The sequence below is a fragment of the Piliocolobus tephrosceles genome, chromosome 15 (genome assembly GCF_002776525.5).
Source record: "Piliocolobus tephrosceles isolate RC106 chromosome 15, ASM277652v3, whole genome shotgun sequence".
NCBI lineage: Eukaryota > Metazoa > Chordata > Mammalia > Primates > Cercopithecidae > Piliocolobus > Piliocolobus tephrosceles.
In genome coordinates, this window is record NC_045448.1 from 106,514,915 (window position 1) to 106,530,068 (window position 15,154).

Sequence of the window (15,154 nt, forward strand, 5' to 3'; positions counted from 1 at the left end):
CCACCAGATTTTAAGCTCCCTGGAGGAGACGGACTATGTCTTAATGATCTTTATCTTTTAGTTCTGTTCATTCACCCATTCATCTATCCATTCATGCAATAAATGTTACTGAGTGCCCAATATGTGCCAGTTACAATTGTAGAAGCTTGGAATACATTCGTGAGCAAAACGAATGGGGGGAAAGAGTGGTAATAACAACACATTTAATGCGTAAGTAAAGTATATAGTATTATAGAAAGTGATAAGTGTTATGGGGGGAAAATGAGTGCAAGGTAAGGAGGACTGGGACTTGAGGGTAGGTGTAATAAGCTGCAGTATTAACAGTGGTGATCGGGGTATGCTTCACTGAGAAAATCATAACTAAGCCAAGACTAGAGGAAGTATGGCAGTGAGCCCAGCAGAGAACCAGGGAGAAAAGGGTGGGGAGTAAGCACTTCAGGTGGAGGGCTAGAGCATAGACCCTGGAGTAGAAGCATTCCTGATGTGTTCCAGGAACAAAATGGTGGTCAGTTCAGCCGAAACAGACCGAGCCTGGAGGATTCCGGGAGGAATGGAAAGTCCGGGGCAAGCCAGATCAGGGAAGCTTTTACCCTGAGATGGGTATTCAAATATTCCCTGTTACTGCTTTTCTTAATACACAGACTATAAAAATTAAAATTTCAATTTCCCCAACTGCTTTTAAAAACATGAAGCAGGCCACTGCAGGATGTGAATTTTGAGAGACGTGACATGTCTTACGTTTTAAATGGATCATGCTGCCTGTCAGGTTGACAATAGACTATAAAAGTACAAATTTATGTCAAAATATAAAGCAAAACCTAACAAAACACAAAAAGAAAATCAAAGATGAGTTTATATACTGCCAGGCATGGATGGAAACACTCCAGTGAAAAAGTTCACTGAGTAACTCATGAGTTAGAAGAAGTCAGGGTTTTTCAAGTGTGAGAAAGACAGAAGGGAGTTTGGAGGTTATGTGAATTAAGGGCTGGAAAGTAGTGCCCTGGATAGGTTGGAACAGTGTTGATAAAACACGTCCCTTTGTTAACTGGACAGAAAGGAGTCTTTGGTTAGGTCTAACAAGGGTCTGGTACAGGGGTCACTCAAAGTTCACAGTCCTTGATCTGCTTCAGTTGGTTAGAACCAGTTGTAGTATAGCATAGCATTCCATTTTCAAATCCACTGTGCAAGTGCTGTAAGTGGAAAATTTTCTTTTATAGGTGGAAACAGGGAAACCTGTTAGGAAGCTCTTGCAGAAATCTAGGCAGCAGATGACAGGGCTCATACCAGAGTGGAGTAGTGCAGGTGGTGAGAAGCAGTTAGATTTGGGTGTATGTGGAGATGGTAAAGAATGACTCCCAGGTTTTTGGCCTGTGCAACTGGATGGTTGGAGTTGCCCTGGAGATAGGAAAGGCTGTGGGTGGAGCATGTTTGCGGGGGAAGATCTGGAGTTCATGTGAGTTTAAGACACCTCATTAGACACCTGATAGAGTGGGAACAGCAATAGAGATAGTGAGGGCTGGCTGGTGACATGAAGTGGGGACCTGAAAGTGTATAGATGGTGTTGAACGCCAGGATACCAGGTGCATTCACCTATGCAGCAAAGGAGATAGAACCCTGGAAAAACCAATGGTTTACTCCCTCCTAGTTCCAGTTTTAATTCATAGAAGGCATTCTTGCACACCTTAAGTATTTTGTGGAATGAAGTGGAGGTATCAATGCATCAAGGATCTTCGTGCCTAATGCGGTGTTTTGAAAAGAGTGAGTGCTCATTAATAGCTACTTTGACAGTCTCCTATGTCCCAGACACTAGTCTATATGCTTTACAAACATATATGCTTCATCTCCCCCAATTTATGTTATGATGCCCATTTTTACAGATTAGGAGCCTGAGGCCAGAAAAGTCAAGTCATTTGCTCAGCATCATATAGCCGGTAAAGGCAGCGCTGGGATTTATGTTCAAATTTGTCTGAGTCTCTTATAATTCTGCCTTCAATGGTAAATTACTAACCTGCATAGAGAGCAAAATGAATAGAAAATGAGGAGTCCCAACAGCTGGTAGCTCCCGGCATATATCACCGTGCAACACGCTTCAATCTTAAGCCTGTATCAGCATCACCTGGATGCCTTGTTTAAACAGATTGTTGGATCTCAACGCAGAATTCCTGATTCCACAGGTCTGGGATTTAGCCTGTTAATCTGCAGCTCTAACAGGTTCCCAGGTGTTGCTGGTACTGCTGGTCTGGGGATGACACTTCGAGAACCATTGGTTCAGAGAGTTTTCCCTGACTCTGCCAGCTAATACCTCCACCTGCCAAATGGCCAGGTCTCTCCAATTTCCAAAAGGGAAAAAGAGAGAAGTTCACAATGAATCAGAACTGCTCGAGAGTCCTTAGTGTGATGGTTCCTTCAGTTTCAACTCCTAGTTCTCTCCTGAGACACAGGAGGGTTGGGAAGTGGAGGTAGAGGATTGTAGGGTGATGGTGGCTCCAAGCCGAGTTCTCTCCAACACACAGTTTACCACGCTGTCTAGCAAAACTTCTTTTAGACTCTCAGTGGTCTCACTGTCCTTTCCGGGGAAGAAAGTTCCATCATCACCCCTCCTGCTCCCAGTGTCCCTCAGGCACAGGGGAGGGTTCAGGTATGGTGGGCCTTAAAAATCTACCCAACTATTGGGACGGCTCCTTTAAGAACAAGAATACAAGCTTATAAATACACAATTAGGTCCAAGGACTTGGAAGGAACTTGTGCAAGAGAGGGGGCCCTGCCGCTTAAGCCTCATTAGCTTCATGGGAAATCGAACTCTGATCAAACATGTCTGTATACGTCTAAGAGCCAATTACAGACAGGTGCAAGTTATTTCCCATGGAGCTGCTGAGCCTCAGGCTAACCAGGGGATAGGGCTGATTGCTGTGTAAGAGAACCTGAGCATTTCATGGTTGGAAAGGCTTGTTTGTCCTGAACCTGTCAATGGGGGAAGGGCTGCTGACTCGCAGAGCTGGCACGTTGGAGGCTAAGCAAAAGCGCTGTTACATACCCTTGGGTTTGATCTCTTCCGTGAGTCAAAAGCCTTCCAGAAATCTCTTGCCTCAGACATTTTAAAAGCCAACTTAGAGATAACAATTATTCCTATGTCATTACATCAAAATAAAATTTGACTACTCAATTTTAAGGCTAATACTCAAAAAAGTAAAATTGCTTATTATTTATTTTTTGAGATGGATTTTCGCTCTTGTCGAGGGCATAGTGCAGTGGTGTGATCTTGGCTCACTGCAACCTGCGCTTCCCGGGTTCAAGCGATTTTTCTGCCTCTGGAGTAGCTGGGATTACAGGCAAGTACCACCACGCCCAGCTAATTTTTGTATTTTTTAGTAGAGACGGGTTTTCACCATGTCGGCCAGGCTGGTCTCGAACTCCTGACCTCAGGTGATCTGCCCACCTTGGCCTCCCAAAGTGCTGGGATTACAGGCTTGAGCCACTGCACCCTGCCCTAAACTTGCTTTTTAAAATCATTAGGGTAAGGTCATATTTAAATATATATTAATTTATGAATAAATGTAAGTGCTTGCTTGACACGGGACTATTTCATAGAGTAGATTCTGGAGTTTCTTTTGTAAGTCTTTCTGAAACCTTATTTTCCTATCTAGCTTGTTCTGAGATGTACTGTGGGCAGACTTGCCTTTATACATATATCAACTCACTCAATAAAGCTGAGGAAAGTAAAATGTGTCTGGGCTACGAGCTGGGATGGAAGTTACCAAGATGAGTAAAGAAGGACCCCCTCCAAGAGCTTACATTAAGTCTTGGAGAGAATAGCCGTGCACACCAAGAAGCTCAACCTAAGATGAAAAGGGCATCTAAGAGGTGCGAGATGGCTCGTGAAGGAAAACAGACGTCTTAAGAATTTTTCCCGGCCCCGCACAGTGGCTCATGCCTGTGATCCCAGCACTCTGGAAGGCCGAGCAAGGCGGACTGCTTGAGCCCAGGAGTTCCAGACCGGCCCGGCCAACATAGTGAGACACCGTCTCCTAAAAGAAAATAAAAATTGGCGTGGCATGGTGGCGGGGGCCTGTAGTCCCAGCTACCCCGAAGGCCAAGGACTGAGAACCACTTCAGCCCGGGAGGCGGGGGTTGCAGTGAGCCCAGACCGCACCACTGCACTCCAGCCTGGGCGGCAGAACCAGACCCTGTCTCAAAAATAAATAAATAATTAAAAAATAAAAGAAAAAAAGTATTATTCCACGAGAGAGGAAGCCAGCTACTGGATATTCTAAAGAGCAGTCAGTCTGCCCCTGCCTTCGTCCAGCGTCACCGACGCTTTCTGCGCACAAGGTGTTCCGCGCCAAAGCGGGCACAAGCCAAGGCAAGAGGACTCCATCAAGCGCCTCCTGGGTACCATGACTTGGAAGACCCAAGGATGAGTTCAGCGGGCCACCATCCTCAAGGAAGCACCACCAGGAACTGAGTCAGGCCCGGGGGTATTCTCGACGTCAAAGCGGCCGAGAGGCGGGGGTGCCACCAGGAGGAGTCACTGGAACGGACTTTCCGCGCTCGTCTCGCGGTCTGGATGCGCACTCAGACCCCCGCAAGGCTCTAGCACGGTAGCGCAGAGCACCGAGGATCGTCCCGGCGCGGAGGAAGAGGCCAAACCTCCCGGCGCCCCGCAACTCCGCCCCTACCCCGCCCACGCTACGCGGCGGCTGCGCGGCGAGGCAGCCCCGTCTCCACGTGATCGCCGTCACCGCCTCCGCGAAGCGGAAGCGGCCATCATAAGTCCTGGCAGCTGGACCCGGGCCTGCCTCCCTCCTTCTCCTGCACCGGGCAGCGGTAACAGGCTGGGGTTGTTCTGTCCTGGTTCTGTCTGGCCGTGAAGCCGCCGGCCTCCGAGAGCGGGACGGGGACGTGGGGCCCAGGGACTCCGGGGCTGACAGGCTGACCGGCGGACCGCCCAGGTGTCGGCACGACGTGGGCGGTGCCCAGAGTCGCGCCCCGCCCCTCGCAGGCCAGCGCTCAGGGCCCGCGGCCCGTGCCCGTTTCCAGTATGGCCGCCCGCCGTGCCTGACCCGCGGCCTCTCCGCTCCGACTCCTTGTAGGCGATGCCCAGGCCAAGACTGTGACTGACACTCTCGCTCACACGCACGCACGGACCCAGGCCCACGTCCGGAGCCCGAGCCCTGGGCTCGGAACCGTTGTCGTCCCCGGCGCCGCGGCCAGAGCCCGGACCACGTCTTCCGCGCCGCCGCCGCCTCGCCGAGAAGGGCCGCGCCGGACCTCGAGCGCGGCGGCCCCCGGCCGGCAGGGATGGGGAAGCGGGCGGGAGGAGGAGCAGCCGGAGCCACCACCGCCGCCGTCTCCACGTCCGCCGGCGCCGGGCTGGAACCCGCAGCCGGCCGTAGCGGGGGCCCGCGGAGCGCGGCAGCCGGCCTCGTAGGAGCGCTGCACCTGGTGATGACCCTCGTAGTGGCCGCGGCGCGGGCCGAGAAGGAAGGTAGGTGTCCCCCGGCGGCGTCCCTGCGGCGGGGCTGTCACCCCGCTCTCGCGGAGGCCGGGCGGGCTGGGCCGGGAGGAAGGGCCGCGGCCGGGGCTCCGGCGTGAAGTTGGGCGGTCGGGTACCGTCCCGAGCCGGGACCTCGCAGCGCCCGCCGCTTGGAGTGGCCCTAGCTCTCCGTGATTCCTTCCCCTGCCTTCCCCCCGTCTCCTGTCACTGCCATTTCAAAACTTCCTGAGTTCTCGTACGTTCTTGCCACTTGGCCCGCTAGGTAGGAGGGGCGTATGTTTTGGCTTTATTTTGGCTAATAAGTACATTTTAGGACATTTCTGTTTTCTTGGTTGCGGTTGGTTGCGTGCAGACAGAACTTACTTTAAAATGTGGTAAAAAATAGCGAGATACAGCTTACAAAATTTCAGTTTGAGTTTGTTCAGACATTTCTTCGAGGGGAATCTTGATCCCGTAGCTTCCTCGTTTAATGTCTCTTTGCGGTATTGATGACTCGGTATTATTAGACGTAAATACAATTCCGTTTAACTCTTTAGTAAGCTTTTGAAAGCCTGTTTGCATTTCTTATTTCAAAATACGTAATTCGGTGCCTTTGTCTTTGATGTGAAAGCCTTTAAAAATAAATGTGAAGTTGCCAGCTTGCAAGCCTTTACAGTTAATTTACGGTTAAGGGCTGGCCCCTATTTTAAAAAACTCTCATTAGTATTGTGCTGCTGCAAAACGGGTACTTGGACAGGGTCAAAAATTATTTTGTAATCTTGAAGACCAAATCAGTGTAATTTCATCTACACTACCTCTTTTTGAGCCAAGGGACATGTGAATGGTTGCAGAGCCTTCATGAAGAATTCACTAAGTTAATAGTTTAAAAAAAAAAAAAAAACTAAGCAAAACTTGTTAGTTTAGCATTGCACATGAAGCTGCTCGTACAAGAAAACAATTTCTTGTTACGGTAACTTTAGAGTTAACATTCTACTTTCTGACTAAAGTCACTTGCTTTTTATTGTTGAAGGTAAAAGCAAATACAAACCAAATTAGTAAACTGTAAATGTGCTTCAGGATACTGTTTATTTTATTTTTGTTCACATTACATTCCCTTATTTAACTCTCTAAGCAACCTTAGTCTGGGTTAACATTGGTGGAAATTATTCAAAGAATTGCCGTCTATGGAAAGGATTAATTGATGGAAGCAAAATTATTTCCAGAATAAAATATTGCCGCTTTAGGACTAGTCAGGCCTGGGGTTGTCATAATACATCATTGGCCACAGATCTGCAGTTAGTTGAGTGTTCTTCTGTGTGATCGTGGCACCTAGCATTTTGGCATGTAGTGGGTGTTCAGTGAATCAAAAATAGTGCAGTAATTTAATGGACATTTTTTGGGTGGGACTTCAGGTAGACCTTGGTGGGCATTGTGTCCTTGCTTTTCTGTTCCTTTGCTTACCTTGCACGATGCCAAACACTGGCGCTTAGCATTTGAATGGATGACTGTCTTCATGCGCCCTTAGCACAGGGAAATGAAATAATAGTTGAATCTAGTAAAGCATTAAATTTGTATTTTCCTTCTACTGCTGCTTATTTTTCCAACAGCCATTTTATATGCTAATAAAAACTTTACTCTGGGTAAAGTTAAGTAAACAAATATTTTGTTGGAAAACTGTCAGCCTAAAATAAATTCGCTAATTTCTCATTTGCATAGTTTATACATGTTCGTGCACCTCTCTGATATCCATAGATGTGTGTAAGGATTGGATGAGGAGAATACTTGCCGGGGTGTTAAGTTCGTGTTAAAGGAGTGGTTGAATCTGCCAGCGGTCCTGGGTGAATCACATACCTTTGTGGCCCATGCTTATCTGTATGAACAATGTGTGTGTGCAGAGTTATCCAAGATATTCATGGGGATGATACTAATATAGAACGTAGGCCTCTACCTATCATAAATAGATCTGGTTCTAATCAAATATTCTGTGAAGGTATCTCCAGAAATGGCTTCTACTTTAAGACTGATCATATTCCAGTATTGTTTCTAAGTAAGGGAAAAGCAATTTATTTTCTCACGTGATTGTGACACTGTGAGTTTGGCATCTGATGAGGCACAAATACAATATTTGTCCTACAAGGTACTGCTGAGGTTTTCAGCAAGTCTGGGCAGGTTTCTGAAGATGGCTGAGTTCCGTTTGTCCGTTCACACTTGGAGGAATTTTTTGTCTGTTGAAGTAGCATAAACTAGTTTAAAATTTCCAAGATAAGATCTACCTGCAGTTTTAATGATGATTCTGCAGGTATTTTGTATGTTTGTATTTTTCCTTCATTCCTGTATACTTTCACTGCAGAATCTTTAAAAGACAATAACAGTCATTGTCTCCTGAAGAAAAGCTGCAGAAGTAAATTACCTAATGTAGTTTTTCATGTTTGGACTTGATGTTGGTTTTTTTGAGTCAGAAGCATGGACCATTGCTTGTCTTAGCATCCTGTATGTCTTAACTGAGCTATGGGAGTGTGCTGTCACTAGTCCAGAGGAAAGGTACCTTTGAGAAGGTTTTGGCTGTGATGTAAAGTTTGTAAGGACTTTAAGTTTCCAGAGGTAGAAGTTATTATAATCACTACAGATAACTAGTTCTAGATTGGTGGCAAGATTTTTTCTTGAGGCTAATATCTAGATAGTGAGAATAGCAAAAATGTGTGTGAGTTGTGAAAATATATTTTTAAAATATATAGTGAAAATACATGTGTGTATATATATTAAATGTATAATTTTAGTATTTTGAATTATAAAGCAGCCTATTGTGACTGGCAAATAAGACCTTTTTAAAAAAAGCATCATATATCATGTAATTTCATTGTGAAGTGGGTTTTTGGAGGGCATTAATTTATTAAATCAATTATTAAATGAGAAGCTATAGTTTATGTATCTAGTAAATATAAATTCAAATAAATTTTCAAGAATGAGTGTTTCAGCAATTAAAATTTCATTGTCGCTTGTTTTATTAATTGGCAATTGAATGGCAGGGTAACGTTTGACAGCCTTTATTAGGACTTTTAAAATTTTTTGCCAGTGTACTGTAGTTTCAGGCACAAATTTTTGTTTTAAGCTGTATTTGTGACGTAGGTGCAAAACACAGTACGAAGTATTTACAAAGCGTATGAAAAAAGCGCGTAGGACTAAAGACCACGGGAAAACAGATAAGAATCTAATAGTTTTCTACGGGTAGCCAAATTGACTAGGAGTGTTACTTACTTTTTCTTAACCAAATTATTTTTAACCTACTTATTACTCGATAATGTTAAAATGTTTGAAAGTGATTTTCTTAAGAGTGAGATGTGTTAACCCTTTGTATGGGGTAGAGTGGGTTCCTTTTAATTTAGGGCCTAGTAAAGAGAGTATTACTGAATAAGTACTTCACTAATGAACTTTTGTAGCCTGCTTTTACTAAAGGCTGTTGCCTGACAGAGCATTGGAGTTTTGTAGTTGGAAAAGCGTGTCCTCTTTTCCTCTTACACCATTTTCCTCCTCTTTCTCATTCTTACAGTGAATCCTCATAGACATCTGCCAAAAAGATTGCTTTGGGAGTAGTTGTAAACTCATCTAATTGTTACCATCCAGAGTAGCAATAAGCCAAATTACTCTTGGAGGAAATTAAAATCTTTGCTAGGTGCTTGATACATTAGGTGTTCTTTCTCTTGCCTGTATGTGACTCAAGCGCTCTGAATGGCCTTGCCAGACCAAGAGGTCCTTTTCCTACAGCTGAATTTTTCCCCACTGTCTCTTGTAAGCAGCATCTGGCCTTGTTTTGGTGACTGTACTTCTGGGTTCTGGTTGTGCCCTCCAGTCGGTTGTGCTCTCCAATTGCCTGTTGATTGTCTTCCTCCATGTGTGTGTCTAGCCGTTGGTGCACACTGCATATGTCCAGGGCAGAATTATCTTGCGCCACCTCCGGTTTTCAGTTTTTTATTAATGCTGTGATTATTCTGCCTGCCCCATTGGATTCAGTTTTGACCCTTTACCAAGTGGCATCAGTGCCTCTTACATCCTCTTTTGATCAGCTGTCCACTGCCTTCAACCTGGGGCACTGCAGCAGCCTCTCTCCTACCACCTTCCCATTTCTGTTCAGTCCTGCATGCGCCCTCTGAATTTGTGGTATCTTTGTTAATCATCATTCATTTTGACACTTAATTGTGTACTGCCTTGTTTAGCTACTTAAATGATTTCAAGGGTGTCAATTCTCCACCTAGGCTGGAATTTCTGTAGGGCAGAACCTTTGTCAACATCTGTAGTACATACGTAGCAAGCATTCAGTTTTGAATGAAAGTTTGCCTAAACTTTCATTGTAATATAATTTCATTGTGAAATGGGTTTTTGGAAGGCATTTAATTTATTATAAATGAGAAGCTGAGAAGCTATAGTTTATGTATTTAGTAAATATAAATATAAATGTGAATAAATTTTCAAGAATGATTGTTTCAGCCTATTGTCAATTTAAATTTCTTTGTCGCATGTTTCATTAATTGGTAATTGAATGGCAGGGTAATGTTTGACAGCCTTTTTTAGGCCTTTTAAAATTTTTTGCCAGTGTACTGTAGTTTCATGCACAAAGTTTTGTTTTAAGCTGTATTTGTGACGCAGGTGCAAAACACAGTACAAAAATATTTGCAGAGCATATGAAAAAGTGCATAGGACTTTTTGTACGTGAGAACCTAGGTTGAGAGTCAGAAGTACAGGTAAAACTCAGTTCTGGTGCAGATGTCAGGAGGAAGTCTGCTATATTATAGGACATTGAGTAATACCAGTTTTTTCTTCCCCACGTGTTGCTTTTCCTTGTAACTAAAAGGCGTTGTATACACTTATCTAAACCATCACTTTTATAACTTTTGGATTTTAAGATTTGCAGATTTTCATAAAACCCAAATCCTGTAGATGATGAAACTGAGGCTTAGAGAGGTTAAGGCCAGAGTGATAGGTCTGGTACGTAGCGGAGCCAGGATTCCATCCTAAGACATCTGTCCCTTGAGCCAAACTATGTAACCCCAAACGAGCACTTCAGGAATTTGATTTTGTTATATTGTACCAACTGCAAAAAGAACAGACTTGACAGTTCATGCAAAACCCATGTGTTAGTATTCAAGTAAAATGTACTTTCTTTTAAAAAAAAAAAAAATCCCAACCACAAGTTTTCGTATCATTTTCTGTTGACTTAACAGCTTAAGTAATCACAGGCCATTCTGGATCATGAAGGTTCTTAAAAGGAAACCAGTGAGTGGATAGTACAGGGAAATGAGTATCTGGTATTGGAAGCTACTGTCTCTTTGTTCTTGATGACTTAGATACCTGGTTGTATTGCTAAATATTAAGCAGTATTGCCTTCTGTAGATACTGCTTAGCTCCAGATTGGTGTGATGAGTTAGTTTAGACTTGTGGAATATTCTCAGAAGCTGGCCCTGGATTAAAAGGAACTGGAGGTAATGCAAACGCTGGTAGTAGCATTTGCTTTGGCAGGGAGAAATCTCTCCCAGACTTCCATTAGCGGTCCAAGGGCTCCGGAAGAAGTTCATTTCCGGTACTTTGTTCTTATTAGGGCATTTTAGAATTAGGTGGTCATTAGTTCCAAATCTGTTTTTTGTTTGTTTTTTTGTTTTTTCATTCCCATGTGATTACTTTTAAAACCACAGATGGAAGGTTTCTAGAAAGCCTTTGCCATTTGCCTGATTGATTTTGTTGCATACAACTCTGCCATTTTAGGCCAGAGGTTTGAGGTTTAAGAGGATCTTTTAGATGGTCAGTCATGATAGAGTATGAAACCTATGTTTTAATTTATTTTCCAGAAACTTTGTGGTTAACAAAAACACATTAACAAACTACTTAACCATTTTTATATGTACAGTTCAGTAGTGTTAAGTATATTCACATTGTTGTGTAGCAGATCTTCAGAACTTCATGTAAAACTGGAACTCTATACCCATCAAACAACTTCCTAGCTCTCTCTCTCCCCTTAACCCCCAACCCCAGGCTCCTGGTAACCACCATTCTACTTTCTATGTTTATGAATTTGACTACTTTAGATACTCCATGTAAGTAGAATGATGCAGGATTTGTGACCTGCTTGTTTTACTTAGCATAATATCTGTAAGGCTAATCCATGTTGTAGGATGTGACGGTTCCTTCCTTTTTAAGGTTGAATTATATTCTGTTGTATGGATATACCACATTTTGTTTATCCATTCATCCGTCTGTGGACTAGGCTTGCTCCCACCTCTTGGCTTTTGTGACTCGTGCTGTGAAGTTAGGTATGCAAATATCTCTTCAAGACCCTGGTTTCAACTGTTTTGCATATCTACCCAGAAGAGAGATTTCTGGATCATGTGATAGTTCTATATTTAATTTCTTAAGCAACCACCACATTTCCGTAGTGATGGCATAATCTTACAATCCCATGAATGATGCACAAGGATTCCAATTTCTCCATGCCTTTGCCAACAGTCGTTAGTTTTTGTTTTGTTTTGTTTTGATAGTGGTGTGAGGTGTTATCTCATTGTGGTATTGGTTTGCATTTTTGTAATGATTAATTCCATATCCTTGTTGGGCATTTGTATATCTCCTTTGGAGAAGTGTCTATTCAAGTCCTTTGACCACGTTATATTCAGGTTTTGTTGTTGTTTTTGTTGTTGTTGTTGTTGTTATAGGAGTTCCTTATATATTCTGGATATTAACCCCTTATCAGATGATTTGCAACTATGTTCTCCCATTTGGCCGGTTGCCTTTTCACTCTGTTGATCATATTCTTTGAACAAAAGTTTTTGTTTGATATAGTTACTTTTGCTTTTGGTGTCATATTCAAGATATCATTGCCAAATCCAGTGTCATGAACTTTTTCCCTATGCTTTCTCCTAGGCATTTTATAGTTTTCGGTCTTAATGTTTTGGTCTTTAACCCATTTTGAGTTAACTTTTATTTATGGTGTAAGATAAAGGGTGCAACTCTATTCTTTTGCATGTGGATATCCAGTTTCTCCAGTTCCATTTGTTGAAGAGGCTGTCCTTTCTTCACTGAGTAGTCTTTGTGTCCTTGTTTGAAAATTAATTGGCTATATATGTAAGGGTTTATTTCTGGACACTATATTCTATTTAATTGCTCTGTCTGTCTTTATGCCAGTACCACACCATTTTGAATACTATAGCTTTGTAATATGTTTTGAAATAAGGAAATGTGAGACCTCTGTCTTCTTCCTTTTCAAGATTATTTTGGCTATTTGAGGTCCCTTGAGGTTCTGTGTGAATTTTAGGATATACTTTTCTACTTCCCTTGGGATTTTGGGATTTTGATAGGGATTATGTTGAACCTATAGATAACATTGGGTAGTATTGATACCTTAGCAGTATTCTAACCTGTAAACATGGGATGTCTTTCCATTTATTTGTGTCTAATTTTTTCAGCAGTGTTTTGTAATTTTCAGTGTACAAATCTTTCACTTCCTTGGTTAGGTTTATTCCTAAGTATTTTATTCTTTTTGATGTCATTGTAAATAAAACATGCATTTTTGAACTAATGATTTGGAATTTTTCTTTTTGACTTAGTCTTTTGGCTTTAAAATATTTAAGGATTTAATATTTTCCTGAGTTTCTATTTGCATTTGAATTTTTTATTTTCTGTTATTTTTAAACTTGACAAGCAACTCTGTCACTCTTTGTTTTTTAATGGTTTCTGTTTTTCTCATACCTTAAAATCTCTAGAGATTATATATTCACCAATATTTTATGTCCATGCTTCCATCTTTAAATGCAAATCTCTATTTCTTCAGTCCATTGGAATCAAGTAGGGAATCTGTCCTCAAATCATTAGTCAATTGCCTTAGCACCACTTATTGAATTATATACAGTGTTTCCTTTCATTCAAGTTCTGTTATGTACTGGCATCTATTTCTTGATTTTTCCCCCCGGGTATTTTTTTTCTTATATATATGTCTATGTATTTGTACATTCCTGTTTTAACTTTATTTTAGGTAATATAGCTTATTTATACATTTCATTAGCTGGCTTGGCAGGTCATCCCCTCTCCCTAAGTGATTATTCTTCAACAAGCGGTTTCTTATCAATCTTGTTTTTATTCCCTATGAATCCTCAAATCATTTTGTAAAGAAAATTTTAAATTGCTATTTGCTTTTTGGTTACAGTTACATAAAAAATTAGATAAATTTGGAATTTGACATCTTTACAGGGTTTTCCGTTTTGTCTTTCTCCTATGTATAGTATTAGGTAAAACTGCATGAAATTATGAAATTATAATTTTTGTCAGTCCAACATAATTGAATAACAACTTATTCAATCTAATATTAGTAAGTTTTTATGCATTTTTGCATTGGCTAGAGCTTCAGAACAATGTTAAATGATGAAAAAGCAGGCATCCTTGTGTTTTTGTGTTTTGTTTTGTTTTGTTTTTTTGAGACAGAGTCTCGCTCTGTCGCCCAGGCTGGAGTGCAGTGGCTGGATCTCAGCTCTGCCCGCCACCTCGCCCGGCTAGTTTTTTGTATTTTTTAGTAGAGACGGGGTTTCACCGTGTTCGCCAGGATGGTCTCGATCTCCTGACCTCGTGATCCGCCCGTCTCGGCCTCCCAAAGTGCTGGGATTACAGGCTTGAGCCACCGCGCCCGGCCTTGTTTTTTTTTTTTTTTAAGAGAAAAATACCTTAAGTGTTTCATTGTGTAATATGATTGGGGTAGTTGGTTGAAGTTAGATGTTCTTAAATTTCTTATATTTTTAAAGAGTTTTAGTTTTAAGAGTTACTAGGAATAGGTACTATATTTTATCCCGTGCAGTTATTTTATGGCCTTTTTACCTTAAGCTGTAGAAGCAGTCCTCTTAACTCAGCTGCACTGAACTCTCTTGGTGAATTTACACTCATGTCTGTTTTCCCTCTAGTAAACTCGTCCAGGGATACCCACTGGACTTGGGCTGCCTGCAGCTGCCAGGCTGCACTCACATACTTCCACATTTGCTCCCTTTAATGTGCGTATTTTTATATTGTGGTTTTGTTTTTTACCAAAACTCTTCTTAGAAAGCTATTATATCGATATAATCCCTCATGAGTATTGATGTATCAATATATAGTAATTATAGTAATATATTATTGTATATAATATATGTTAATCATCCCTCATGAATACATTAATACCCTCCCTAGGGGAATAGGGGAACTAAGTTCTCACATTTAATTTCCAAGAGAGTTCACCTGAGACTTGGTATTAAAATGAACCTGTCACCACCCCCCTTGCCGCCATGTGATCTGCACACTCCTTTGCCTTCTAGGAGTGGAAGCAGCCTGAGGTCCTCAGCAGAAGCAGATGCTGGTACCACACTTCCTGTACAGCCTGCAGAACCATGAGTCACGTAAACCTCTTTTCTTTATAAATTACCCAGCCTCCAGTATTCCTTTAAAGCAACACAAATGGTCTGAGACATCAGTTTGCTCTCAATGTGATATTTTAAAAAAAACCAACAAAACTTTTTATGGAGTTAGAAAAGTTGCTGTTAAATTTTCTGTGAAAAAATGAAAATGTAGAAATACTGGGAAAATTCTGGAAAACAAAAGTTATGAGGAATGACTAGCACAAGCAGTTATTAAAACCTCTTAAACTATTATGTAATTGGTATAATTAGAATAAAGTACTGGTAT

At 42.0% G+C, this 15,154-nt stretch overlaps 1 protein-coding gene across 2 annotated transcripts in view; it reads left to right on the plus strand.

Moving 5' to 3' along the window:
- Positions 1-4,994: 4,994 nt before the first annotated feature.
- Positions 4,995-15,154, plus strand: part of TMEM131 (transmembrane protein 131) — a 243,055-nt gene continuing 232,895 nt past the window's right edge. For both annotated transcript variants that reach the window (XM_023211442.2, XM_023211443.2), the window contains exon 1: positions 4,995-5,485. In XM_023211442.2, coding sequence (XP_023067210.1) covers positions 5,299-5,485 — 187 coding nt within the window. In that variant the 5' untranslated portion in view covers positions 4,995-5,298. The remainder of the gene's footprint in view (positions 5,486-15,154) is intronic.